This window comes from Acomys minous (assembly GCF_964271855.1).
Source record: "Acomys minous genome assembly, chromosome: 11".
NCBI lineage: Eukaryota > Metazoa > Chordata > Mammalia > Rodentia > Muridae > Acomys > Acomys minous.
The window spans coordinates 48,301,502-48,328,992 of record NC_140492.1 but is presented as its reverse complement, the minus strand read 5'-3'; the positions used below and the strand labels follow the sequence as shown (position 1 = coordinate 48,328,992).

The window sequence follows — 27,491 nt, the reverse complement described above, 5'->3', positions numbered from 1 at the left end:
TGAGGCCTGTTCCCTCCTAGCTTTCCCCTCACCTCCTCCCGCCCTCCAGCCTAGCGCAGCGGCGTCCCAGATCTTGATTGGCTAGCATGGCAGCCTCCCCAGCACCGGATTGGAAGGCCGGTCGGCCGGGGCGGGCGCGCCGCGCATACAGGCTAGGGTGTGCGCGTGCCGAGCGGCGGCCGCGGGAGGGGCGGGAGGGGCGGGGGGAGGGGGGCTGGGAAAGTTGAGGCCGTGCTGCCGCCGGGTCTCCGGCCTCGAGGGCTCGGGCTCGCGGCGGCGGCGGCGGCGGCGGCGGCGGCGGCCGCGAGGAGAGGCGGCGGGGGCGGGGGGAGAGGAGGGCCCGGGCCCGCGCTCCCCCAGCCCCGCACAAGCAGGCGGCGGCTGAGGACCCAGAGGCTCGCCTGGACGGCTAGACACCTCTACCTTCCGCTCCTGGGATCATGACCCAGGCGGGGGTCGCCGCCACCGCGGCCGGGAGCGTGTCGCCGGCGGGTGAGTGGCCGCGGGAAGGGGCTCTGACAGCCGGGACCGTAGCTGCGGGGGCGGCTCCGGGGGGCGGCCCCGGGCTCAGCTCCACCCACCCCCTCCTAGCAGCGGGAGGTGAGGGTTAGGCTGAGTGCCCCTCGGTCCTGGGGACCCCAGGGCGCCCTCCTGGCCCCGGGGCCAGCGCTCTCTTCATCACAGCAAGCTCGCACCACGGGTGCCAGGCCTGAGGGGGCTCGCCCTGCTCCCAGTGCGCGCCGGCGGACAGAGGCCCCATGCTGTCCTGGGTGCATAAAGAGCTGGGTAGCCAGGTCCCCACCGGGTGGCCTTTGCCCGCCTTCTTCACCTTTTGCCATCTCTTCCATCTCTTTCCTTGTCTTGTGACTTTCCTTCCAACCCACACGTCAAACTCGTGTTGCTTGCTTTTGTAACTTTCACCTCTGTGTCGGAGAGTTAAGCTGCGGGTTTCTTTTGAGAAGCCCAGCTTTTTGCTCCTGAATACCACTGATCCAAGCGAATGGCAGTCTCGTCCGATTTCGTATTTCCTGAACAAGCATGAGGCTTCTGGGCTCTGAGGTTGGGCACTTGACAACTGAGTTCTCTTCTCTCTTGAGGGAGAGGGGGACTTCTTGCTTTTATTGACCTTGCCTGTAGATGAGAAACCACTTAAAACTAACTGTCACACCAGTGAGTGAGTTCGAGGCCATCCTGGTCTACAAAGTGAATCCAGGATAGCCAAGGCTATACAGAGAAGCCCTGTCTCGACAAACAAACAAACAAACAAACAACCTAACTGCCAAATCCAACTAATGTTTGAATAACATTTTACCACTAAGTAGAACGTAATAACATACAGGACAGTCCTGGCCAACTTTACAGGTAACGGTGGGCAGATTTCTTAAGGAAGTTTTATGATGAGTAAGTGGACCCTGCAGCAGCTTTCCCCATGGCCAGTCGCACTTGCCTTTTGCGGCCCCAACAGTGTATCACCTTGGTGACCTTTTTGTTTCCCGCAGGGCTCTTGATTTACTGTATGGATATTGTGTTTCCATTTGTTTGGGAAGTACACAGGTATTTGTTGCAAAGTAATTAAGATTCTTTGTAATCATTCCACTTTAAGAAGCCAAGAGTTATAAGCAGAAGCTGTGTCAAGCTGTCATACCAAAGGCCCACCAGCCACATGTGACCCAGAATAACCGTGAATGGAGTCCAACCCAAAACTGAAAACTTACTCAGTACCTTGAATTTTTCCCCCTAAATCACATTGTGTGGCTCTTGAGCATGAACCCTGTAAATGACAGGGTTGTGTCACCTCGTCTAAGCAGTATGACTTTTGTATAGATTGACATTAGATTCTCCTGGCATTGAAATGTAGTTGTGTTTTTGTTTTTGTTTTTGTCTTGTTTTTTTAGACAGGGTTTCTTTTGTAGTCCCGGCTGTCCTGGATGGACTCACTTTGTAAACCAGGCTGGCCTCGAACTCAAAGAGATCGCCTGCCTTTGCCTCCCAAGTGTTGGGATAAAGGGTGTATGCCACCAGGCCTGGCTACAAGTAGTTTTATGAAGTCTGTTCATTGATGAAACTTAGAACAGTTCCAGTTACAAAAGCGTTGTCGTGCACTGTACTAAAGGCCAGTTAGAATAGTTATTTTCTGCCTTGGTTGTTTATGGAACAGCACAGAAGTTTTTAAAAAGATTATAGATTTTACACTGAGCTGGTTGTTAATGAAACACTAAAAAACACTGTTTAACTTAAGCTAGAAGAGAATTTTCCACCGGTAGCAAGCTCAGAAGCCCAGCCTATAAACCCAGGTCTTAATGTTATCTCACATTGTTCCCTCCTGTGGTCAAGCTCAGTGGTCCCTAAACTGGACTGTTTGTTATAATCACCGTGTTTCATTTCCCAGACATTACCTTCGATCTGGAGGGAGGCAGGCTGTGGGTATACCTCTTAAAGCTCTCCAGGCGATTTTGCTCAGCAGCAAGGGCTGAAAATTACCTTAAGCTTGGCACAACGTCCAGGCTGTTCTGCTTGTATTCCAGGGTTTTCCTTGGCAAGCCTTCAGTTGTGTATTCAACTTTTGCCCCACACCCTTCCATGTGAACCTTTGGACCCCCTCACTCCTACAGATAATACAATTTAGATCCCTGCTGTTGCTAACATGGGTGTTTCTCAGGATATGGATCCCTACTCCCTGTAATTCCCCTCCCTATGAACAACATATAGGGTAGGGTCTAAGTAATTGTAGTGACAGACTCCTGAAACATGTCGTTTTTGGTATATACACGCACATACACCGTGTATGGAGGTCAAAGGACAACTCGAGAGACATTGTCTTTTCTGCTGTGTGGGATTGGGCTCACGTTGTCAGGTTTGGCAGCAAGTACTTGCTGAGCCATCTTGCCAAGCTAACAACAGATTTTGTTTTGTTTTGCCCTGGAACCTGATCTATAGAGTAGATCAGGCTGGCCTTGAACTCAGAGATCTACTTGCCTCTGCCTCCTGAGTGCTGGGATTAAAGTCATGTACCACATGGTGTTTATATGGTTTCAAGTCTGACCACTCTGAATTGGACAACCAGTGAGGAGGTTCATCCTAGGGTAAGGCTAATTCTCCTCCAAACAATCGCTAGTTGCCTGTAGTTCTTTGTCTAGGGGTGGGGACATGGTGACATTAGTGTGTCCATTGATGTTGCCGTTGTTCTGGTCTGTTTGTTTATTTATTTATTTATTTTGGTAGCCGTTTCTAGGAGACACCGTTTCACTGCAGTCTCCCTGTATTCTGGCTCTCACAGCTTTTCCTACCCCTCTTCCATGATGTTTCTGAGGCACAGATACAGGGGCTGTGACTTAGATGTATTTGTTGAGGCTGGGCTCCCCATAATCTGTTGATATCTGCATTGTGTTTACGTGTGTGTGTGTGTGTGTGTGTGTGTGTGTGTGAGAGAGAGAGAGAGAGAGAGAGAGAGAGAGAGAGAGAGAGAGAGAGAGAGAGACTGTCTGTGTGACTGATGGTCTCCATTTACTTTAAAGAGAAGTGTCTTTGATGAGGGATGGTAGCTAATCGAGGAAAGGTGGCTCCCAGACCTTGTTTTTGTGATAAGCTCTCTTTGAACCTTCATACTACATGTTATTTAAAAGAACTCCCCTTGTATTGACAGTGTGGGTTAATTTAACACATATGCTTGTTTCATTTACAGTTCAGTGGCAAGGAGTGTTTTGTTTTTGTGGTTAAATACTTTTTTGGGGGGGGGGGTTGTTTGAGACAGGGTTTTCTGTCTCTGTCTTTTCCCTGGCTTTCCTGGACATGCTTTTAGACCAGTCTGGCTTTAAACTCACAGAGATCCACCTGCCTTTGTCCCTAGTGCTGAGACTAAAGGCGTGTGTCACCACAGCTGGCTGTCTCGTAGCAGTGTCACCTCTTAACTAGTATTGAGTTTGTGAAAGCTTGTTGTTATGGTTATGGTTTGAGACAGTATATCCTGGAACTCCCTATGTAGAACAGGCTAGTCTCAAGCTCCTAGGACCCACTGTGTCTGTGTCCAAGGGCTGGGATTATAGTTGAGCTCCACCATGTGTTACTTTCAGACTTTTCCATCTATTTTCTTGATTTTTTTTTCAGCAGGTTGGTTTTGGTTTTTTGGCTCCTTTTTTTGCATATATTTCTATGTTAGTAGTTATCACATTGCCACAGGTGTGTGTTTATCTTCCTGCTAGCCTTCAGGGCCTCTATGCTCAAGAGCATGATTCTCATTGTATTTCTAGATACTATTGTACTACAGAGCTAGAACACGCCAACCACAGGAACTGTGTCCTCTAATACTGTATTTGTCATTAACAGACACTGAAAATAATGTATTAAATATGACTGCCATATTTTATCATAGAAAGAGTAGTGTATATACTGTTAACAAAAGTTGATTTGACATTAATTAATTGACTTTGCTGCTATGTATTGTCTTAACTGTAGTTATGCATTCAGACCCCTTAAATGTGTAAGCGTCTACATGTACACACACCTTAAGCATTTTTCTCCAGAGCTTGTTATCCATAAAATATTTGTGAAACACTTGCTAAGAGGAAAACTGCTATCTGTTCAATTGGATAATTTTTCTTTTTCTCATTAAAATTTCCATGTGGGTACAATTGTGCTACTTCAGAAGGCCAGATCTTTTAATTAGATCAGTAGGGCTTGATAAGTTGTTTCTATTAATGTGCTAATACTGTGTTTTTAATTCAGTTCATCAAGTATTTATTGGGTACTTACATTTACCCAACGTCATAGGTGCTAAAGAGCATACAGAAGTAGTAAATAGTGAACTCGACTCATAAGAAAACTTGGGGGAGACTGGGGAACACCCATATCAGGTAGTTAAGGGACTCGATGCACATTCATTGGCTGCCAGATTAACCTATGATTGATGATGATGATGATGATGAAGAAAAACTAGGAAAGACTCATTTTCTTTTGCCTGTTGTGTGGCTGGTTGAGGAGCCCTAGCCATCGTTAGCTCCCAATTAATGAAGCTATCTTGGATCCCCTAGTGAAAGAATTCTCACATTAGCTGCTGTAATTTCTTAAACAACAGAACCCACAGAGAAGAGAAAAAAAAATGTCAGGGCTGAGAAAGGAATCGGTTCTACTTCTGCACCACACACAGGACCAATTTCTCTTTAGTTACTAGCAGCAGAATTTGACTTGGGCGAATGTAAGCAGAAAATGGAGAGTTGTGGATGTGTGCTGAGTAAGATCATAGAACCAGAAGAATGTAAGAGTGCGGCCTTGAGAAGGACAGGAAATGCTAGTCCTGAGGGCCACGTCAGCTCCAGCCAGCTCTCCTTCTCATGCAGGGACTCTTAGCTGTTAGCCCTGTGCCACACCTCTGATGTCGGCCCATGTTTGAAGTCCTATTTGAATTTAAGAGTGGGGTGGGGCAGCTCTTCAAAGGCGACTCGGGGTGTTGCTGCCAGACTGCCCGAGCTGCAGGTCTGGACCGTTGCACTGGAGTTGGCACTGCACAAGCCTTTGCTGAGCTGGTGTGAGCAGTTTCTGAAATGAAAACCAGCACTAGCTATCTGAAAAGTGACTGGAAAATAAGGAAGAAGGGATAGTAAGTGTAAGTTGTTGTTCAAGAAGCCCGATGGTCACAGAAAGAGAGGATATTAGGCCCAGAGTATAGGAAGAGGGTCTGCGTTAGCGAGAAATGGTAGGAAGCTTTGTCAGGGGAGGCCGACTCGCCTTGGGCTTTGAAGGATGCTTAGGAGTTAGACAAGCAGAGAAAGGGTAAAAAGGTCATTTCAGTGGGAGACTAGCAAGAATTTAGGAAAGTGAATTCACAGATAAGAACAGGAAGGGCTTGGATATCTGATTTGCATAGGAGGGAGAGTAAATGGCATAATCAGGCCGGGTGTGGTGGCACATGCCTTTAATCCTAGGACTCAGGAGGCAAAGGCAGGCTGATCTCTGTGAGTTCGAGGCCAACCTGGTCTACAAAGCAAGTCCAGGACAGCCAAGACTACACAGAGACTGTCTTGAAAAACCAGAAAAACCCAACAACAACAAAACGCCAAGATCAGCTAGTTACCCATGTTTTTCTGTTGTGCCAGGTGGATGTGGGTGGGCGAGACTGACAGCCAGAACCCAGAGTTTAGATGTGATGCAACAGCTGTTGTTGGACAAGGGTACAGTTGTCCTTTAGTATTCATGTAGAATTTTTTTTCAGGATCTTTTTATGGGTACATAAATTTAAGAATATATTTATATATCCTTTAGGGGGGGCTGGGCAGATGGCTCAGCGGTTAAGAGTACATGGTGTTCTTGCAGAGGACCCAAGTTTGGTTCCCACGACCCATGTGTAGTGGATCACAACCACTGGTAACTCCAGTTGTAGGAAAGCTGACAGCTCAGGCCTTGTGAAGCACCTGCACTCAGGTACACATACCCTGCCCAATGCATCCTCACGCACAGGGGCATGGTGCTTGCATAGCCTGTGTATGTCCCCCTATATACACTAAAGTGCTTGTAGATTATTTGTAATACTTTATACAATTTAAATGCTGTATGACTTCACCCATACATTGTAAAGATGTGATATAGTCTGGAAAAATGTGTAAAGGTAATTTCATTATCATGTGGCCATCCTATAGTATACACTTGTGAGCCTAGAGGCAAACAGCTTGTTAAACATGCAGATTTTATGCTGCAGTCTGTTCTTCTAGGCTACAAACTTCTTGGTTTTTTGTTTGCTTGGTTTTGGTGGGGTTTTTTTTTCTTTTTTTTGTTGTTGGTTTTTTGTTTTGTTTTTTGGTTTTTTGGGTGTTTTGTTTTGTTTTGTTTTTGAGACAGGGCTTCTCTGTGTAGTCCTGGCTGTCCTGGAATCACTCTATAGACCAGGCTGTCCTCAAACTCACAGAGATCCACCTGTCTCTGCCTCTTGAGTGCTGGGATTAAAGGTGTGAGCCAACATCATCCAGCCCTTAGACTACAAACTTATTTACCACATTATTGTCATGAATATTTAGACAGTCAGAACACAGTGGAGCTTATATGTGTAGACATATGGAAACATAGAAAAGTTACAGTAATATATGAAGTAATAAGAATCTTCAACTCAGGGCTGGAGAGATGGCTCAGTGGTTAAAAACACCGTCAGCTCTTCCAGAGGTCCTGAGTTCAATTCCCAGCAACCACATGGTGGCTCACAACCATCTATAATGTGATCCAATGCCCTCTTCTGGCCTGCAGGTGTACATGCAGGCAGAACACTGCATACATAATAAATACATCTTAAAAAAAAAGAAATCTTCAACTCTGTTATAGTCTTATGGGATCACTATTAGATATGTGGGCTGAGTAAGTAAATATCATTATGCAGTACATGGTGATATCTATTAATACTGTATTTATTTTGAGGTTTTATTTTACAGGATGTTGCTGTGTAGCCCAGGCTATTCTCACACTTTATGCTCCTGTCTCAGTCTCCCAAGTGCTGCGATTACACACATTACCACACAGGCCCATACTGTATTATACTTTAGAAAACAGTAACAAGGGGAAAACATCTGTATATATTCAATATAGGTAAAAATTTCTCTCAATATTTTTGTTTTAAGAATTGTCTAATTCAAGCCAGGCATGGTGGTGCATGCCTTTAGTTCCAGTATTCAGGAGGCAGAGGCAGGCAGAGATCTGTGAGTTTGAGGCCAGCCTGATCTACAGAACTAGTTCCAGAACAGCTGAGGCTACACAAAGAAATCCTGTCTCAAAAAGAAAGAAAAGAAAAAAAATTTTTTGTTGAATTCATGGATATGGAACTCTGTATATAGAAGACCAATGCTGCTGTAAATTCTGGATCATGAGGAACATGACAGAAGTTGGTGAGTTAGTTAGAGGGAAAGATCAGTGGAATGTTGGGGTGGGTATAAAACCTAAGAAGAGCAGAAAGAGGATTGAGAGCAAAAACTGTCCAGAGCCAGGCATGTAAATAGAGCCTAAGCTAGCACAGCAATGAACAGGTTAAGGGAAATGGGATGAAAATAATAGCATTTGGTACAGAGATCTGAGTTTGTTTGTTTTGTTATTAGAGCCAGGCTAATTGATAAAATGGAGACTTTGAAGTAGATCTTTTACAAGGTGAGGCAGCTTAGTTGGTTCCAAATAGGCTTCTTCATTTGTTTTAAAGAAACAAGGATTCCTACTGGGGTGGGGGTGGAGGGGGAGACATGTTAGTGAGAAAAGAGAAGACTAACACATGGGATGGAATTTTAGGAAGATCTTTGATTTGATGAAGTTAGTCCCTGGCCTCTAAAGGATTATTTCCATTGGTTTGAGCATCCAGAAGTAAACAGTCATGGGCCAGGATGGACTGGACAGGGAAGGAGAGGGGAAGTTCTGTGGAGTGAAATAAAGTGAAAGATTACACAGAAAAAGCAGATTCCTTGTTGAACGTGAAGACAATTTTTATGTTTCTGAAGCAAAAGGTCAAACATGGCAGAACAATAAATTGATGCAGAGGGAAGAGCTGAGAAGAATTAGCTCTGGGCTTATGGTAGGGAGAAAGACATATAGAAATGGGAAGTGTCCAGTGCAGGGCCTCACAGGAGCTCACAGCTGTTCTCTCACCGGGGCGCAGGAGAAGAAAGGTAGCTAACACACTGAGCCCTGCTGTGAAGCTTGGCTTTGCTGGAGACTCTGTGACGTCACTGCTGATAGTCTCCTGACTTTAAGCGAGAGGATCCTGAGAGTCTGATGAGCCTTTACTTCAAAACCAAATGCTGGGTGTGACGTCTGAGCTGGCCTAGCTGTCACTGTTTGGGTAGAGCACAGAAAGCAAAAATATGACATTACTTGAGAAGTGTTTCAGGAATTTTGAGAGGAAAATCGATGGAGCTAGTATTTTTATGGCTTAAACTTACAGTATTATCTGAATAGGTTTTTTTATAAATATATTTTATTTGTATAATGAAAAAAGTGCTAGTTAAGTAATAAACTGAAAATGGGGAAATATGGATAGACCTTAGTGCTCAAACTTTGGGAAAACTATTTTTTGCCCATCGAAAACATTTGGAATTTCTGAAAATTACAAAACTTGTGGATTTAAACTAATGCTAAATCTTGCCATGTGGAAAAAAAAAATCTATAAATCTCATTCATGCTTCAAGTAAGTTTTCTCAAATCAATTCTGGGAAAACCCCAAAGTTAAAGATTGAAATTCTGAGTGGATTAAGAACAATGAGACTTTTAAAAGGTTTTATTATTTCATGTGCACTCATGTTTTGTTTGTGTGTACATGTATGTACACTGTGTGTATGTAGTACCCACAGAGGCCAGAAGAGGGTTTCAGATCCTCTGGAACTGGAGTTAGAGAGGGTTGTGAGCCCGCAGGTGGGCGCTGGGGACCACAGGGCCTCTGGAGAGCAGCAGCGCCCCAGGAGACAGGATCCTGTTGTACAGTATGGGTTGGCTTGGACGTTGGGGGGCTACACTATACTTGAGCTTGTAGTCCCCCTGCCTCAGCTTCCTGAGTGCTGAGATTTAAGGGGTGTACTACTGTGATTGGCTGATGGTTTTTATTTTATTTTTAATTTTTAAAAAAAGATTTATTTTATTTATTAATATATACAGCATTCTGCCTGCATGCGAGAAGAGAGCACCCGATCTCATTATAGATGGTTGTGAGCCACCATGTGGTGGCTAGGAATTGAATTCATACCTTTGGAAGAGCAGACAGTGCTCTTAACCTCTAAGCCATCAAACCCGCCCCCATGGCTGATGGTTTTTAATAGGAGGAGGAAAATCTGTTTAGATTTCAGTTTTGTTGTTTTCTGCAGCTGCACATTTGACCAGGCACTGATTGAAAATACTCAGAAAACCAGCTTCCATCTGTATTGAACATGTGTGGATTCTTACCGTCCGCACTATTCCCTCATAACACAGGACATTTACTTAGTGACCCAGCATACATGTTGGTCCTGTCCTTCCATCCTTACGCAGTCAACAGGCTTGCATGACATGCTCTAGCTCTGAGACCCTATTGGCTGTATCTGTTATTTAAATTTAAACACTCCCCCCCCCAAAAAAAAAACCTAAGTAAATTTATCTGCCAAGATCTCCCAAAGTGGTACAGAGTGCTCAAGTGCTGGTATTCAGAGGAAGTTTATGAAATAGGAGACAAGCTAACAAATCTCTAATATTCTATGTTTTTTAATTGTTAAAGACATTCTTAGTAAAAAAAGAAAACTATATTGAGTAAAATAAAGAGGAAAATTTTATTAGATACATACAAGTAAAAAGAGTGAACAGGTATGTGAGTATAATGATATCTACCAGAAGTGTGACTGAAGTAAATTCACATTTCAAACGTGTTTCAGATTGTAGAGAAACAAATCTCTAGATTGTGTTAGTTGGACATAAAGCAATGCAGGAATGTAAGAAATGAGATACATATATACACGTGCCAGGCATATGTGGAAGGAAAGAAAGTGCATAGTAACATTGTTAGCACGCAGAGCTTAATTTCAGACAGCATACATTTTATGTCTAAAATGTTTACTATAACTTTGGTCCTAGGGAGCTAATAATATCCACTCATTGCATATGTAACAAAAATATGTGCAGTGGCCACAAGATAACCATCAGTTCAAAAAACAGTTAACAAAAATTAAATATTTCATCACGGAAAGTGTCTTATTTCAGCTCACATTATAGGGTATGCAAAAGTTTAAAAAAAAAAAAATCAGGGTCCCGAAAGAAGGCTAGGTAGTTAAGAGCACTTGCTGCTCTTGTAGAAGATGCAGCACCTCATGGCAGCTCCCAGCCTTCTGTAGCTTCACTTACAGAGTGTGCAGTGCTCTCCTCTGGCCTCCACAGGCAATGCATATATGTGGTGCATAGACAACACACGCACATAAGTAAAATAAAAGTATGTAAAGCTTTTTTTTTTTCCTGAGACAGGGTCTCCCTATGTAGCCCTAGCTGTCCTGGAGCTCACTCTGTAGAGCAGGGCGGCCTTGAACTCACAGAGATCCACCTGCCTCACCTTCCCAAGGGCTTGGATTAAAGGCTTGTGCCGCCACCACCCAGCATAAACAAATCTTTTGTTGAAGTCATAGAGAAGGAATGATAGGAGAAATAATACATGTTTTCTTTTGTTGTTTATTGAGACAGCATCCCATACGTAGCTCTGGCTGGACTAGTACTCACAGAGATCCACCTGCTTCTGCCCCCAGCATGCTTGATTAAAGGCTTATGTCATCACACGCAGCCTCATAAATGATTCTTAACCTGTAAATGTTAACCATGGGGCGGGAGTGCGTGCGTGCATGAATGCTTGTGTGTGTGAGAGCAAGTGAGCACCTGGGTCAGAGGACACCTTGGGGGAGATTTAGAAATACCACTCAATGTAGAACCCTTGCCTAGTGTGTTTAAGGCTCTGGGTTTGATTGCCAGAAAAAAAAAAAGCTTCAGATGGTTCAGCATAATACGATGGTATCTTTTTCATAAGTTTTTCAGGTATTTTCTTCTCAGGAATCATTCAATGACACTGTAGTGAATGTCCTTGAATAAATGAAATTCTTGGAGTTGCTGCATCAAAGGGTAGATGATATGCTTCTGTGGGCCACTTGTGAGTTGATCAAGAGGGAGCTGGGCTGGGCCCCATGTTGCAGGCTTTTCTGTCTCAGCAGAAAGGACCAGTGCTGACAGACCAGAGGTGGAGTGGGAGAGTGTGAGGAGCTGAGTGGTACCCACATCAAGGGAGCTGCACTCAGAGCTTCTGAAGAAGATTACTATTGTATAATTGTGGTCAGCAAAGAGATTTGAACTGGCAGGGAAAGTGCTCTGTGCTACTTGAAATCTTTTTCCCTTTGAGACTGGGTCTTACTATATTTCTCTGGCTGACCTGGAACTCACTGTGTAGGCCACGCTGGCTTCACGGTAAAAGATCCAGCCACCTCTGACGCCTGTGTGCTGGGATTAAAGGTGTCCACCACCATATCTGGCTTCATTGCTTGAATTTTATGTGGCCTCTTCTTTCAGTGTGACAGCTACTAATGTACACACAATAATTGCTTGTATATATGTGGAAAATATCTGGAATTAATACCAGCAGGTGTCAAAAGTAGAGGGGCACTGGCACTTCATAAGATAGCTTGTCTTACTTAAAATTTTGCAAGGATCAGTGTGGTTAACTGAATTTTTACAAACGAATTTATTTATTTTCATTTTTTATTTTATGTGCATTAGTATGAATGTGTTAGATCCCTTGGGCCTGGAGTTACAGACAGGTGTGAGCTGCCGTGTGGGTGCTGGGAATTGAACCCAGGTCCTGTGGAAGAGCTGACAGATGGCTCTTAAGCACTGAGCCATCTCTCCAGCCCCAGTTAACTTTTTAATTTAAAATTTTAAAGAGGCCTTTGAGTTAGTTCTCGTTTAGTTATGAAGTAAGTTTTATGTTAAAGGTATTTGTAGCTTACAGTTCCTGAAGAGTGGAGCTGTGTAGCAAAGAAAGTTTCTCTAGCTTTATATATTTCTTTATGCTTTGAAAATAGGTTTTTATGCTAAGGGCTTGTTGTGTGGTTTAAAAATTAAAATTAAAAACAAAAACAGAAATAAATTTTAAAGTGTATGAGGAGATCATGCTTTTGGTTGATTTCCTCTTTCCAGATACAGGTTGGCTGAGATGCACCACGAAAAGCAGGCCCAGTCTGGGAGCGGGAGTCTGTTATCACACATTCTTGTAATGGTGTCCTAGCAGCTCAGCTCTGACATGAGCACCAAACATGGTGGTGACTGGAGTGATGGGAGGGAGCCAACAGACACCGCTGAAAGATGCGAGCTCTCTTTAAGGGCAGAGAAAGTCAGGACTTCTGACAGACAGCAGTCACTGGAAACGGAAGACAGCGTGACACATCCACAGAGCCGTCTGTTCCCTCTCGGATATAGAAAGCAGCTACTGGAGACAGGGGTAGATGAAGAGTTCTTGTGTGCTGAGCAGCACTGTTGCGCACCTGCAGGACATGCACAAAGGCTGTGCTCTACAACAGGGTTTTGGCCAGAGATACTACCCAGTGAGGATGGGGCCATGTTAGCTGCACAAATATACTTGATGGTGTTAGCCCATGTCCAGGTTACGTAAGCATTTTAAGGCCAGAGTGTGTCCTGGTCAGTAAGCAATACCTGAGTCTGTGGCCAAAGATTTCCATATTGAATGAGTTAAACCATGTGCAGCTAGTAAGAGCACATTACAGGAGAAGGGTTTTTTGACGCAAAATGCTGGAGAAGGCAACTGCAAACAAGCAGAGGGCAAAGTTGGCCAAAACATTAGGTAGGATGGTGAGTTAGAGCTTGTGTCTGTGTGATGCTCTTGTGTCACAGCTTTGAGTGTTTGGTGACACGGAGAAATGCTTGTGGTCAATAGAAAAAATAATGCAGAGTTGCTTATGGACTACCACTTGTGAAAAATAGAATGCACAAAGAAAGAAAACCTCCAGAAAGTTCCGCAGTGCTTCTTGAGGGATGCAGTAGAGAGTAATTGGAATGCACACACACACACACACACACACACAGTATAAGGTAAATACTAGTAGAGCAATGATCAAAGTAAGTAGGACTCATTTTGTTATAGAGCAGAAAACTTGGTCCAAGCCAGAGATTTAAGTTTAGTTGTGGCATAATTCCCATGAGTCACACTCTTGTCTAGAAGGGTAAAGCCATTTTGACTGAGGAGGTTTGTACTTTGAAAGCGTAAGGGGATGGGGGAAGCAGGAGAAGGCACAGGAGAGGGTAGTAGGGAATTAATATGACTAAAGTACGTTATGTGTATGTGTGAGATGCTGTGGTGAAACCTGTTACTTTAGTGTACAGTTAATATATACTAATAAAATCCTAAAGAGATACAAGGTTTTAAAAACTATATGTGTTAGCTGGTGTGGTGGCACACGCCTTTAGTCCCAGCACTTGGGTGGCGGAGGCAAGCGGATTGCTTTGAGTTCAAGGCCAGCCTAGTCTACAAAGCAAGTCTAGGACAGCCAAGGCTACACAGAGAAGCCCTGTCTCAAAAAAAAAAAAAAAAAACCAAATGTGTTAATCATTCCATAAACATTTAAAGTAAGTATGAAACATTTTAGAATGCACTAAGCAATAGCAAGCCAGAGTTAAATATGAGAAACTGAAATCTTGTTTTTTCTTTCTTTCTTTCTTTCTTTCTTTCTTTCTTTCTTTCTTTCTTTCTTTTTGAGGCAGGGTCTCTGTGTGTAGTTCTGGCTGTCCTAGAACTTGCTATGTAGACTAAGCTGGCCTCAAACTCATAGAGATCCACCTGCTGTTGCTGGGATGAAAGGCATTCACTATTACACCCAGCTTATTTATTTATTTTAAAGATGTATTTTTACTCTCTATATGAATGTTTTGCCTTTATGTACACTGTGTGTGTAGTGCCCACAGAGACCAGAGGAGGGCGTTGGATACCCTGGAATGCCTGTTTCTCTTTTGGTAAGACAGGATTTTTCATAGATCAACCTCAGTTTACTAGCCAGGCTGGCCTCAAACACAGCAATCCTCCTGCCTCACCCTCTCTAGTGCTGGTTAACAGGCCTGTATGACCACATTAGGCTCACTTTACTTTTCCTTTCCTTCTCTCCTCTGCCTTTCCTTCTCCTCTCCTCCCTCCCCCTCCCCATCTTACCTCTCTATTATTTATTTATTTACAATTTTTTTCTTTTGGGGGCATACCCTGCTGCCATGGATGTGGGTGGATGTCAGAGGACAACTTGTGGGTCCAGGGGCTCAAACTCTGAACACAGGTGGTCACTTAGTGAGCACTTTCACCTGAGGCATCTCGTCGTCGTCGTCGTCCCCCCTCCCCTTTTCTCTCCCTTTCTTTTTTGGACAGGGTAGACCCACCCATTTGGCCTCTAAGTCGTGATCCTCCTACTTCCTCTCCCTCCCTAATGTTGGAATGACTGGTGTGTACCACCATACCTAGCAGTCACTTTCTTTTTTTTAGGGGGCATGCATGTGGAGGGCTGAGGATGCCTTGAGGAGTCCTTGCACTTCCACCATGTGGATCCTGGGATAGGACTCAGGCCGTCAAGTATGGAGGCCAGCACCTTTGTCCGCTGAGCCATTTCATTCTCTTTATACTATCATTTACAACACAAAAGCTCTTACTTTTAATGAAGCTCAGTTTATTTTTATTTATCACTTGTGTTTTTGCTGTTATGTCCAACAGTTTTGTAATGTTGTATTGAATTAGACATTCTAAAAACACTTATTTTAAACTACATGTGTGTATGTGTGTGTGTGTGTGTGTGTGTGTGTGTGTGTGTGTGTGTGTGTGTGTCCACTGAGGCCAAAAGAGCATGTCCCATGGAATTGAAGTTAGCGTTACACCCATTTGTGCCGGTACTAGAATTCCAGTTGAAAATTCTAACACATATGAAGCAGGTGACTTGAATATGTTATTATATGAAAAAACTAAATCAGGTTGCTTCTGTACATGGCTTTGGATTGATGCTTTTGCTTTCTAAGTTTCCTAGCTTGATGTGTTAGCTCATACCTGTAATCCTAGCTCTTGAGAGGCTGAGGCAGGAACAGCAGATCAAGACCAGATGGGTTATATAATAAGTTTGATGCCAGTCTGTGCTAGATGACACCATTGCAAAAAAAGAAAACTGAGGCGCATTTGTGTGCTGAGTTCAATCACTTAGTGTCCACTGCAATGGTTTTAGTTTATATAATCATCATCACAGTCAACCTTAGAACATTTTTATCGCCCAGAAAAGAAACTCCAAGACCATTTGTTGTTTCACTGAAGGCAGCAAGTGCTGAGACTGACAGATCAAGGAAAACCACAAACAGATCCTGGATTTCCCAAGGTGTAATTTATTAGCAATGCCTAGAGAGGAACCTGCCATGGGCAGCAACAGGGTAGAAGATCCTGGTACCCTCAGGCAGAAGGGATGAGTCCAAATGCAGAGCTATGCAGAGGTAGAGTGTACCTGGGCCTTCTTTTAGAAGAAAATCCCCCATGCAATTAAAATGTCATTTGCTATTTAGGAAACTGTCCAGACACCAGCAACCAGCACGAAATGCTCAGCTGACTGTCTAGTGACTCTGTCCTTATGGTGGTTGTAATTTGTGCCAGTAGCACTTAGTGGACACAATGGCAGTTGGTCAATAGAAAAATGAATAAAGAGCAAGTGTTATAGATTCATACACAGTTATAGGTTTATACTTAGTAATAAGAAGGAGCAGATTTCTGGAAGAAAGTATATGCATTTACATTAGATTGAGTGCAAGCTTGCCACAAGAGAATTCCAGCTAATACATCTCTATAAAGTCCAGTGGAGGAAACAGAAAGGTAATTACCTCTAAAGCCGGAAGGGACTGACTAGGGAAGGCCAGGCAGTTACTTTGCCTGGTGGTATTGTCTATAGTTTGATGAGGATTGGGTCATAGAAGTGTGTGCACCTGTCAGAGCTGAATGGTGTGCTTAAGTGTTTGCAATGTGCACGTGTGTGTGAGTTTTACCTCAGGGGAAAAGGTCATAGAAAATGTGATTTGATGCAGGAGATCTGAGGACCACCATGTAAGAGCCACTGGGCTTGACACATTTCCCAGTACTTGTTTCTTTTCACACAGATATAATAACTCATAGATTATTAATATATTTTAGCATTTGTCTTTAAAAATTCATGGCACTTTAACTATTTTAAGGAGTATGTTTATTTAGTCATGTAAATAGTGTATTAAAAATGCCATTTGAGCTGGGTATGAGACTCAGTGGCCTAAGGCCCTGAGTCATTTAACCTCAGTGCCAACAAGAGAAGAAAAGCCATGTCTTCATTAGTAGGTTAATTGGTAAATAGACAAATATTTATGATAATGTAGTTATTGTTTTGCATCAGGAATGTAAAGTTTGGAGGGTAGAGAGATGGCTCAGTCAGTACAGTGTTTGCTGTGCAAGCATGAGGACCCAAGTTCACATCACCAGAACCTTTGTAAAAGCTAGGTATGGGCACACCCTGTAGCTCCAGAGCTGAGGGGGAAGACAGAGGAATACCTTCGGGGCCCCAGTACTCAGCCAGCTAGTCAAATCAGTGTCTGTCCATCAACCTCTGGCTCCTCACTTCTGTCTGTCTGTCAGGAGCTCACCATGTAGCCCTGGCTCAACCCCCTCAGTGCTGTGATTACATTCATATGCCACCATAACAAAGATTTTGTATTCTGCTTTTCTTCTGAAGTTATTTGTTGGATCTAGATTTATGTGTGTGTATGTGTTGTGCACTCCCATGGGTTTTAAAGTTTAGAAACATGTTATCTACAAATAGGAGTACTTTAACTTCTTTTCTGATCTATATCCCTTTTAGATCTTTTTGTGAACATGTGTACATATATATCTGATGTGTGTATGTATATATATATATATATATATATATATATATATATATGTATGTATGTATATATATATGTATGTATGTATTTATGGGTTCATGGATATGCATGTATGGACACACTTACCTGTGCATGTACAGATGAAGATCAGGGGTTGACTTGCATGTCTTCCTTCGTCACCCTTGACCTTATTTTAATTGTTTTAAGACATGGCCTCTCACCGGAACCCAGAGCTTGTCATTTCCACTAAGCTTGCTGACCCGTGAGCCTCTGGGGTTCACTTGTCTCCACCTGTCATGGCTGAGGTTACAGCATGGGCTACCATAGCCAGGTTTGTTATATGAGTGCTGAAGATCCGAGCTTGTGTCCTTATGTTTACATGGCGAGCACTTGCCCACCGAGCCACTTCCCAAGCCCTAATTCTACTGAGAGGCCTCCATGTTGATTTCCACAGTGGCTACAGTAGTTTACACCCCCTTGAATAGCTGGTTTTTTTGTTTGTTTGTTTGTTTTTAATTAAAAACAGGAACAGCAAAAGAGTGCCTACTTTCTTCACTCTTAATTTATTTTATTCTTTTTCAAGACAGGGTTTCTCTGTGTAGCCTTGGCTGTCCTAAACTCACTTTGTTGACCAGGCTGGTCTTGAACTCACAGTGATCCGCCTGCCTCTGACTCCCACGTGCTAGGATTACCATGCCCAGCTCCACTCTTATTTTATATAGTGCTCAAAGTCTTAGCAAGAAACCAAGACAGAAGGCTTTGAAAGAGGGGGCAATAAAATGGAAAGTGATAGAAGCTACCAGATGTCCTCCTGTGGGCTCCACAAGTGGGTGCACTTACACACTCATGTATATTATGCCACACACACATAAACCACACACATAGGGGTGCATGTATGTGCACACACACAAATATACAAGAAAAAGACCTAACTAAAATAGAATTCCCATATACGTATGACCCATTTTTGGTATATACCATTCCTGGGTCTATACCCAAAGGATTGTACGTATTATAAGGATACATGCCCACCAGTGTTTATTGTTGCCCTCTTCACAGTAGCAAGGAAGTAGAGCCAGCCTTGATGACCATCAACAGATGAATGGGTAATACAACACACACACACACACACACACACACACACACACACACAGAGTGAAGTTATGAAATGTGCAGGAAACTAATAGAACTGAAAAACATTATTTTAAGCAAGGTAATCTAAAAACATAAATCCCACATGTTTTCTCTCACCTGCGGACTCCTAGACATGAAACCTGCAGACAGAAAGCGCTGGGACCCTCTAGATAATTCTTACTACGTAGGCTTACAAAACATTACCCTAAATAGAGCTGAGTTTCTCAGACTTTCTGAGCATGTAGAGAGGAAAAGAGGAGAAAGGGATGTCACCCAAGAAGAGTTAGCATCCCAGGCCCTCCTGATCCTTCCACCTGTAGATCTGATATGAAGATGTGATGTGGGGTTTTGTTTTGTGTTTTTGTTTTTGTTTTTGTTTTTTGGTAGGTTGGTTAGTTTGGTTTGGTTGTTGTTTTTCTGAGACAAGGTTTCTCTGTGTTGCCCTGGCTGTCCTGGACTTGCTCTGTAGACCAGGCTGGCCTCGAACTCACAGAGATCCATCTCTCTCTACCTTCCTAAATTACAGGGATGTTCTGGGATTACAGGGGGTGCCACCACACCAGCTGACTGTTTTGACTGTTTTTATTGCATATACAGGTCCCAGGTCTTCAGCCTACTTTCTTAGCTCTGAGCAAGTTGTCAGTCACTCATACAAAAAAGAAGGGGGCAGAGATCTAGGGAGCACCTGAAGACCTTCCTGTGGGAACAAGAGGACCAAAGTTAGGACCCCCTCTGTAATGAGCCACCAGATGGGCATGGTGGCTCACCTGCAGTTCTAGTCTCTGAGGGTAGAGACAGCGTCCCCAGAGCAGGGTGCCATGAGAGATTAACCATATTGACAGCAAACTCTGAGTTCAGCTGAGAGTCATCACGTCAAAAAGAGTAGAGTAGACGGCAACTAAGATAGCTGGCATCACCTCATGCATGTGCATTCACACTTGGATCTCCTCGTGCGTGCACATTGACACACTCACATGTGCCCACACACATGTGAACACACACACACACAATGCTCATATATACACATACAGACAAATAAAAATTTAAATAAGAAAAAATAGGAAATAGATAAATTTTGTATTGAGGGTGGCCCTTAATATTAGACATAACATAGAGGTCTTCGGAGATCCATGAGTAATGAGGCCCCCAAGGGACTGTGAGCATACAGAACTGAAGAGAGCATGTCTGCATGCCCTCCCTTGCCTGGAGACCCCCCTTTTTGCAGGGGTAGAACAGGAGTTACCCATTGGAAAAAAGGCTTTTGAGACCAACTGCATTTACCTGTTCTCCAGTGGCGGGGAAAGGTCAGGGCTATCTTCATGCCTCTAAAGCGTGCCTGCATGCTCCTAGCTGCCAGCTTCATCTCATGGCTTCCTGCTGGCTATAAACACTCACTGGTTTTTCTTTTTTGTAGTAAGAAGAAAATATAACCTATAGAGGCCATCTTCTGGCAGAAGATGATAGATTTGAATCAGAAAGAGGAGGTGTTGGAAGCCAGGAGTCCAAAGTGAAGAAGCGCTGCAAGCCCTCGGGTGAGAAGGGAGCTGGGTTGCTGCGCCCGTGCTTGCTGCCCCGCCGCGTCGCTGCCCCGCGGTTCTGCACCGTGTGCTGCTCTAGGCCTTAGGCAGCCTCAGCAACCGTAAGGAGAAGGTAGAACAGGAGGAGCAGGGTGCTAAAATGAGTTGTTTTTGAAAAACATTATAATAGTTGGGCTTTTTGTTTTTGTTTTTGTTTCTGTGGCCTGTGTGTGCGTGCCGTGGTGTGTGTGGAGGTCAGAAAACAGCTTGCAGGACTTGGTTCCTCTTTCTGCTGTGTGGGTCTCGGCATGGAACTAGCGTCATCAGGCTTGGTAGCAGACACCTTTACCCATCTTCCTCGCCCTGGAGGTGAGTGTTGACTATCCGTTCTCCACAGTATCAGTCAGTGCTCCTTGTCAGGCCCTCGCCTGCTAGCTGTCCTTCTGACCCCCTCCTTTTTAGGGCTGGAGCTTATTCTGAGATACCATGTAAATATTCAGAGCTAACATTTCCTGCATCCTGATTATTTCCAGGCACCAAGGGGCTGTACCTTCCTTGAATCATTTCATTTTCTGCCTCAAAACAACCCAGTTAGGTAGAACTGAGGTTCTAAAGGGAGTCTGCCCCCGACCAGCTAGAAAGGTCACAACCAGATTTTAAATCCATGCTTTCTGAAGTCACCTCTGTACTTTTTAACCTCCCTTTCCTTCCCAGGAGAAAATGGGGGAATTGTATTTGTACCTTCTCCCTTGTAGCCAGCACAACAGGTACCCTAGCTTGGTGTCCTCTTTTGGAGGGTTTCCTGGTTCCTGAGAGTTAAGCATGAACACATTCTTTATCAAGTGGTGGAAAAGCAGAAAAGAGAAGGAAACCACCTTCTGTACTGCTGACCTTGCACAACTGCACTTGATGTAGTAACATCTCTGCCTGCAGGCATTCCCCGTCTGTGAGTATGTTTCCCTACAGGCCATCTGTTTCTAGCCAAGTAGGGGTGTATGCCCCGAATCCCAAGACCCAGGAAACTGAGGCAGAAGGATTACAAGTTTTGAGGCCATCCCTGAACTATATAATGAGACTCTGTCTCAAAAGAGAGAAGGGGAAGAGGAAAAAGAATGGAGAAACAGGAAAATCCATTGTCCTCACATTTTAAATCTTGGTAAAGTTTTCACACCCACACTTTAGTGAGTCTCCATTGATAGTATGAGACTTCTGGAACTTTGAAGATGAAGAGAGCCTCACTATGTCTTACACTTGCTACTTATAAAAGTGTCCTTTGTTGTTTCTGGAGAGTAGTCTGGCAGTATGTTCTCACAGTTCATGCTGGCCAAGTGCTTTTCCAGCTTTTCCTGTAAAATCTAACTCTGAAGCCCAGGCTAGTTCGACATTGGCCATGTAGCCCAGACTAGCCCTAACCTCACGATACCCCTGTCTCTACCTTCCGGAGCCTGAGATCTCAAGCGTGCATCTTATTTTCTTATACCTCTTCATCTACAACACTTAGTAAAGTGTTTTTTCTGTGTTTCCTTTTTTCTTTTTCTTTACTTTTCTTTCTTTTTTTTTTTTTTTTCTGAGACAGGGTTTCTCTGTGTAGCCCTGGCTGCACTACTTTTGTAGATGAGGCTGGCCTCAAACACACAGAGATCTGCTTGCCTCTGCCTCCCCAAGTGCTGGGATTACAGGCATGTGCCGCTGCTCCCAGCTCTGTGTTAATTTTTTAAAATAGCATTTTGGTATTGAAATCGAATTGCCATTTGATTTCTCCAAACTCTAGAACAAGTAAGCATCTTGGTGTATCTGTCTTGATTTTTTTTTGTTTTTTAATTCACTTTATAGGTTCCTATCACTGTCACCATGCCAGAAATGACAGAACATGAGGCACCTACGAAAAAGCAGCACAGGTGTGTATCCACAGCCCCAACTAATATCATGTAGGTGGGTAAGAAGCAAGATTAGTTCGCTAAACAGTCCTTGAATTTTTATGTCTATAAAATGATTAATCTCCAAAAATATGTATGGGTGGTAGAAATAGGTTTACTAGAAGAGATTGACGTGGCTAAAATGTACCTGTCTTTATTTTCTCAGAGGTGTGACAAGTAAGAGTGGTCATCAGTAGTTGAAACATTATATCAAAGCTATGTTACATGTTTGCTTTCTAAGGACATTTTCACTGGCATGCTGCACTCTTTTTGTAGATCCTGAAACATTTAGATTACATTTAATTCATAACATCATAATCCATTAATGACATACATAGCATTGCTTTTCATTTTCTTATAGCCCCTCTTCTGAGTTCCTAGCATTTTAGGTAATGTCTGCCTAGAATTCTGTGACCACTGCTTTTAATAATGTTAAAACTACCATACTCTCTTTTCCAAGTAGCTGCTGGTGAAAGCTAATGTGTTGGGTAATTATGCAAAAAGGGAAAGTCAATGTCGTTATAGAAATTTTAGGAAAATGTAAGAGTTTGGATAAGCTGAGTACACAGATGCAAAGGATGACTGGGATGCAGTTGGCACTGTACGTGTTGTTGCCACCACATTTCCCTTGGCGGGAATCGCAAAGCTGTTCCCTCCTACTCACTCCTGCCTGCAGCTCCCAGCACCTCCCCTGCACATCCGCACTTAAATTACAGTTTCAAGTAGTGACGGTTTGCCTTGACGGATTCTATTCTTAGCATCTGATTTCTGGGTATCAATAGAGAATTGTTCTGACTTTTCAAAATCATATCTATTAAATTTGTTTGAAAGTATCCGAGCCTGGCACAGTCGTACACTCCTGTAATCCCAGCACTTGAGAAGGCAGAGGCTCGGATCTCTATGAGTTCAAGGCCATCCTGACCTACAAGGCGATTCCAAGACAGCCAAGGCTACACAGAAACCCTGTCTTGGAAAAAAAAAAAAAAGTTTCTGCATTAAAGTTTTCATACCATAACATCCACTGAATATTTTTTCTTCAGATGATTCCTTATTGATGCAATAAATGCAGTTTCATGACATTTATTCTTCCGGTTATGAAAGTAAATGCTTTTTTATTATCTTCCTGTTACCTGTCTGTGCACTTTCTATTTCAGAAAGAAGAACCGGGAGACACACAATGCAGGTATGTGCAGCAACTCGAACCCTGGTGAAGTCAACTGTGCCATGATTGATTATAAGTTTGTATGTTGTAAATATGGAATTATTGTTATATTTTAGAAAGGGCAAATTTATTGGGGCTTTTGAGGGGTGCTTGGAGACAGGGTCTCTCTGTGTAGCCTTGGCTGTCGCCGATTCGCTCTGTAGACTGGGCTGGCCCCGAACTCACAGTGACCTGCCTGCCTCTGCCTCCCAAGTGCTGGGATTAAAGGCATGTGCCACCATGCCTGGCAAATTTACTGTCTTTATTGACAGAATATTCCCAGAGCCTTGTGTAGCTGACTGTATAACATCTGATTTGTTAATGTTGGATTTGTTATGAAATTAGAATTATTTGGGGGCTAGTGTTGGCAGGGGGTTCACTCAGGCACTGGGAGTCTGCACACTTTCTAGAGGGAAGCTCCCTGAGGAGGGGAGGTGATCAGTGGACTGTTTGCATGTGGCAGTCTTCCTTCTGAGACAAAGTCTCTCTGTGTGGCTCTGGCTGGCCTGGAATTCACAGAGAGCCACCGGCCTCTGCCTCCTGAGTGCTGGCACTGTGCCACTATGCCTAGTGCATGTGGGAAATCTTAAGTTGTACAGCTTTCTGTCATCAAAACATGTATAAATAAATATTATCGCTAATGTTAGAAGTACAGGCCAAAGCCAGGGAAGTACACAATGTTAATTGTGTGTCCATTTTCACTTTGGCATATTGTATAACACTTAATTTTGAGTCTGAGACTATATTCTGCACTCAGAAAAAAAAACTGTTACTTTTATTACTTCCTATCTGTAGCTGTAGCTATACATAGGAGAGGATCTCTGGGGAGAATTTATCCAGAAAGATGCATTGAACACTGGTGGAACGAGTGTGAGTGTGTCACCTTTGCAGTTCACTCAGATAACAATGAGTACAACTGTCAGAAAATTAGTAACCTAAGCCTTACTTAAAGCCTAGTGTAAAATAATGTTTATTGTCCTGGCTCAGTTGTTGTCTGGGAGGCTTTCTGCCTCCTGCTAACCTAGGCCTAGTCCTGGAAGCTTCTAGCCTCCATACAATCTAACCCACGCCTAGAATGTTTTCAGCCTCTGTAACTTACTGCTTAATAAGCTCACCCTTGCTTTTTCTTTCTGAGCTCTGGGCTGGCTGTCTCAACTCAGCTGTTCTGGCTCAAACTCTTCTCCCAGCTGAAAGGTCTCATTTGCTAAAAAAGAGGCAGCTTTAAAGTTGGTTGTTGGGCTGCTGCGATGCCTCAGCAGGTGAAGTTGCTTGCCACTGAGCAGGGCAGTCTGAGTTTGCTAACTGGAACAGACATGATAGAAAGAGAGAAATGACTTTACAAGTCATCATCTCTCCTCCATGTGTGTGCGACACATGTGTGCACGGACACACACACACACACACACACACACAAATAAATGTAAAAATGAATTTAAAAAATAAATGTTTATCAATTTCTACTTGTTATTTGATTAGTAATGGAAAGATGGCCTAATAATAACACATTGTTAACAGTTCTTCTTTATCATTTTCTTAATATGTATGTATATTTTATCTGCATGTGTGTTTGTGGAACAGCTATGTGCTTAGTGCCCTTGGAGGCTAGCAGAGGTCATTGGATCCCCTTGAACTGAAGTGACAGATTGTGAGGTGCTGGGAATCAAACCCTGGTCCTCTGGAAGAGCAGTCAGTGCTCTAAACTACTAAGCCATCTTTCTAGCCTCTTTTTATCATTTTAATGTATTATTATTTATGATTTTTTCACAATTCTTATAAAAGTGGTACATTTATTTTTATAATATTTGACTTAAAATATTGCATTCTTAAAACTTGTATGTATAACCTTAGTTACTTATCTTTGGTGAATAATGATTATTGGTTTAGGGTTCAATTTCTTTTCCCATGTCCAGTGGCAGGTACTCTGCCACTGAGCTATAGACCCCACCTCTTCCTTATGTGATTCTTTACTAACAATTCCTTTGTCCAGGGAAATTGAACACTTTGGCTAAGTACTCTAAGGGCTAATAATGTGTTTTTCCTCTTTCTAGTGGAGAGACACAGAAAGAAGAAAATCAATGCTGGGATAAACAGAATAGGAGAACTGATTCCATGCTCTCCTGCTCTGAAACAGGTAGGCGTCCTCCCCCCCCCCCCCGCCCCCACTCCTGCTCTGAGACAGGTAGGCGTCCCCCCCACCCCCACTCCTGCTCTGAAACAGGTAGGCGTCCTCCCCCCCCCCCCCGCCCCCACTCCTGCTCTGAGACAGGTAGGCGTCCCCCCCACCCCCACTCCTGCTTTGAGACAGGTAGGCGTCCTCCCCGCCCCCACTCCTGCTCTGAAACAGGTAGGCGTCCCCCCCACCCCCACTCCTGCTCTGAGACAGGTAGGCGTCCTCCCCCCCCCACCCCCACTCCTGCTCTGACACAGGTAGGCGTCCTCCCCCCCAGCTCTGAAACAGTCCTGTGTCCTGTGCCACCCACCCCCACTCCCCTTTGTCCCACTGCTTTGAAACATGTGGGCATCCACTATATTTTGCTGATTGTTAGCAGACAGTGCTCTCAATTATTTTAGTTTTTATGGTGATTATTTTTGTTTCCTGTTATTTATGGGGGGCAGTGTTGAAATTAATAACATCATTTTTCCTTTGCTTCTTTTTTTAGTCAGGGTTTCTCTGTGTAGCCTTGGCTGTATTGGACTCTCTTTGTAGACCTGGCTGGCCTCAAACTCACATGGATCTGCCTGCTCTTCCTCCCCAGTGCTGGGATCACAGGCGTTCACCACCACGCCAGGGTTACTTTAATTTTTCAAACACTCTAGTACTATGGGATTGCTAGACTGCTGCGCCTTTCTTTCTAGTGAATTGCTAAGGTCACCCCATGCTTACATTCATAAGAGCTACTACATTTCCTAGCATTGATTTCTGGTCATTAATGTCTTTTAACTTATTCCTCATGTTCCCCACACGTGTTCCATTCCTATTTTCAGTCAGGGAAATGCTATGCAGCCCAGGACTCACTGTACTCCTGCCTCCCCATCCTTACTCCTGGGCTCACAAGTGTGTGTCCCCACATCTGGCCTCCTCTTGGCCTGGTAACCTAGGGTTAGTGTTTGTAAATCTCAGCTTAACACATGATACTTTTCCCCAAGGAAGGTAATTTTTGGTTTCTTTAATGAGAATAAAACAAGATCATTGAACATAAAACAAATGATTCAAGTAATATGGAATCATTTAAAAAACCAAGAGAAAATTGATATCTCACTTTCAGGTTATGACCACTGATAAAATGTCTAGACATTGCTTTATCAGCATGTGTCAGTTCTGTATTAGAACGTGGATTTATCACTTTCCTTTGTTGTACGTACTGAACTCTTGGTGTGGATAAAGTTCTCACACAATCACCTCTTTTTAATGGTTATATAGTATTCTTTTGCAGTGGCATATAAGAACTTATAGTAACTTTTATTTATTTACTTTTTAATATTTTTTATTTATTTAATTTTAATTTATGTGTGTTGGTATGAGAGTGTCAGATCTTGGAGTTACAGACAGTTGTCAGCTGCCATGTGGGTGCTGGGAATTGAACCGGGTCCTTTGGAAGAGCAGGCAGTGCTCTTAACCACTGAGCCATCTCTCCAGCCCCTTGTAGTAACTTTTAAATTAATTTTAATTAATCTGTGTAAAATAAATATGTATACATAGTAAATAGAATTAAAACAATAAATGTTAATATTCTTCCTTCTTCCTAGCCTTAACACAATTTTCATAGACAACTACTCCCAACTATTTCTTTTGATACTTAGTTTCTCATTTCTTAGTTTTCTGTATACTTTTTTTTTTTTCAAGACAGGGTTTCTCTGTGTAGCCTTGGCTGTCCTGGACTTGCTTTGTAGACTAGGCTGGCCTCGAACTCACAGCAAACCACCTGCCTCTGCCTCCTGAGTGCTGGGATCACAGGTGGGCACCACCATGCCCAGCTCCTAGCTATTCTTGTTAAAGGAGTTGTTGTTTGTTATTCCATCTCATGTCATATGCTTCTCCCATGGAGTTTTACCACTCAGTATTTATGGACTTTCCCTGGAATTTTCTTCAATTTTTGGGGGGGACCCTTACCCCCATTCTCTTTTTTCCCTTTTCACTTGGGTATTATTGTCTAAACAATAAGGTTAAACCTTTTTATTTACGTGCTTAGTAACATGAGTTTTTGTTTGTTTGCTTCACACTTGAGGATGAGGCATCCAAAAGCCAATCAGAGTTTCCACGTCTTTACTTTGGGGACAGGTCGGGGAGAGCTGCTGAAGGCCCCTATAATAGTGTATGGTTCAGTGCAATCCCCATCCCTTACCGAC

The 27,491-nt window shown here is 43.4% G+C and overlaps 1 protein-coding gene across 6 annotated transcripts in view; it reads left to right on the top strand.

Annotated features, from left to right (window-relative positions):
* The first annotated feature begins 221 nt into the window (after positions 1–221).
* Positions 222–27,491, top strand: part of USF3 (upstream transcription factor family member 3) — an 80,785-nt gene continuing 53,515 nt past the window's right edge. For 2 of the 6 annotated variants that reach the window (XR_014783083.1, XM_084801283.1), the window contains exons 1-5: positions 222–492; positions 19,925–20,042; positions 21,861–21,925; positions 23,098–23,126; positions 25,193–25,275. Coding sequence is in view for 5 of the 6 variants with exons in the window: in XM_084801283.1 (XP_084657409.1) it covers positions 21,879–21,925; positions 23,098–23,126; positions 25,193–25,275 (159 nt within the window). In the remaining variant the exon portion in view is untranslated. The other 4 variants (XM_084801284.1, XM_084801285.1, XM_084801287.1 and 1 more) reach the window with 4 other exon arrangements.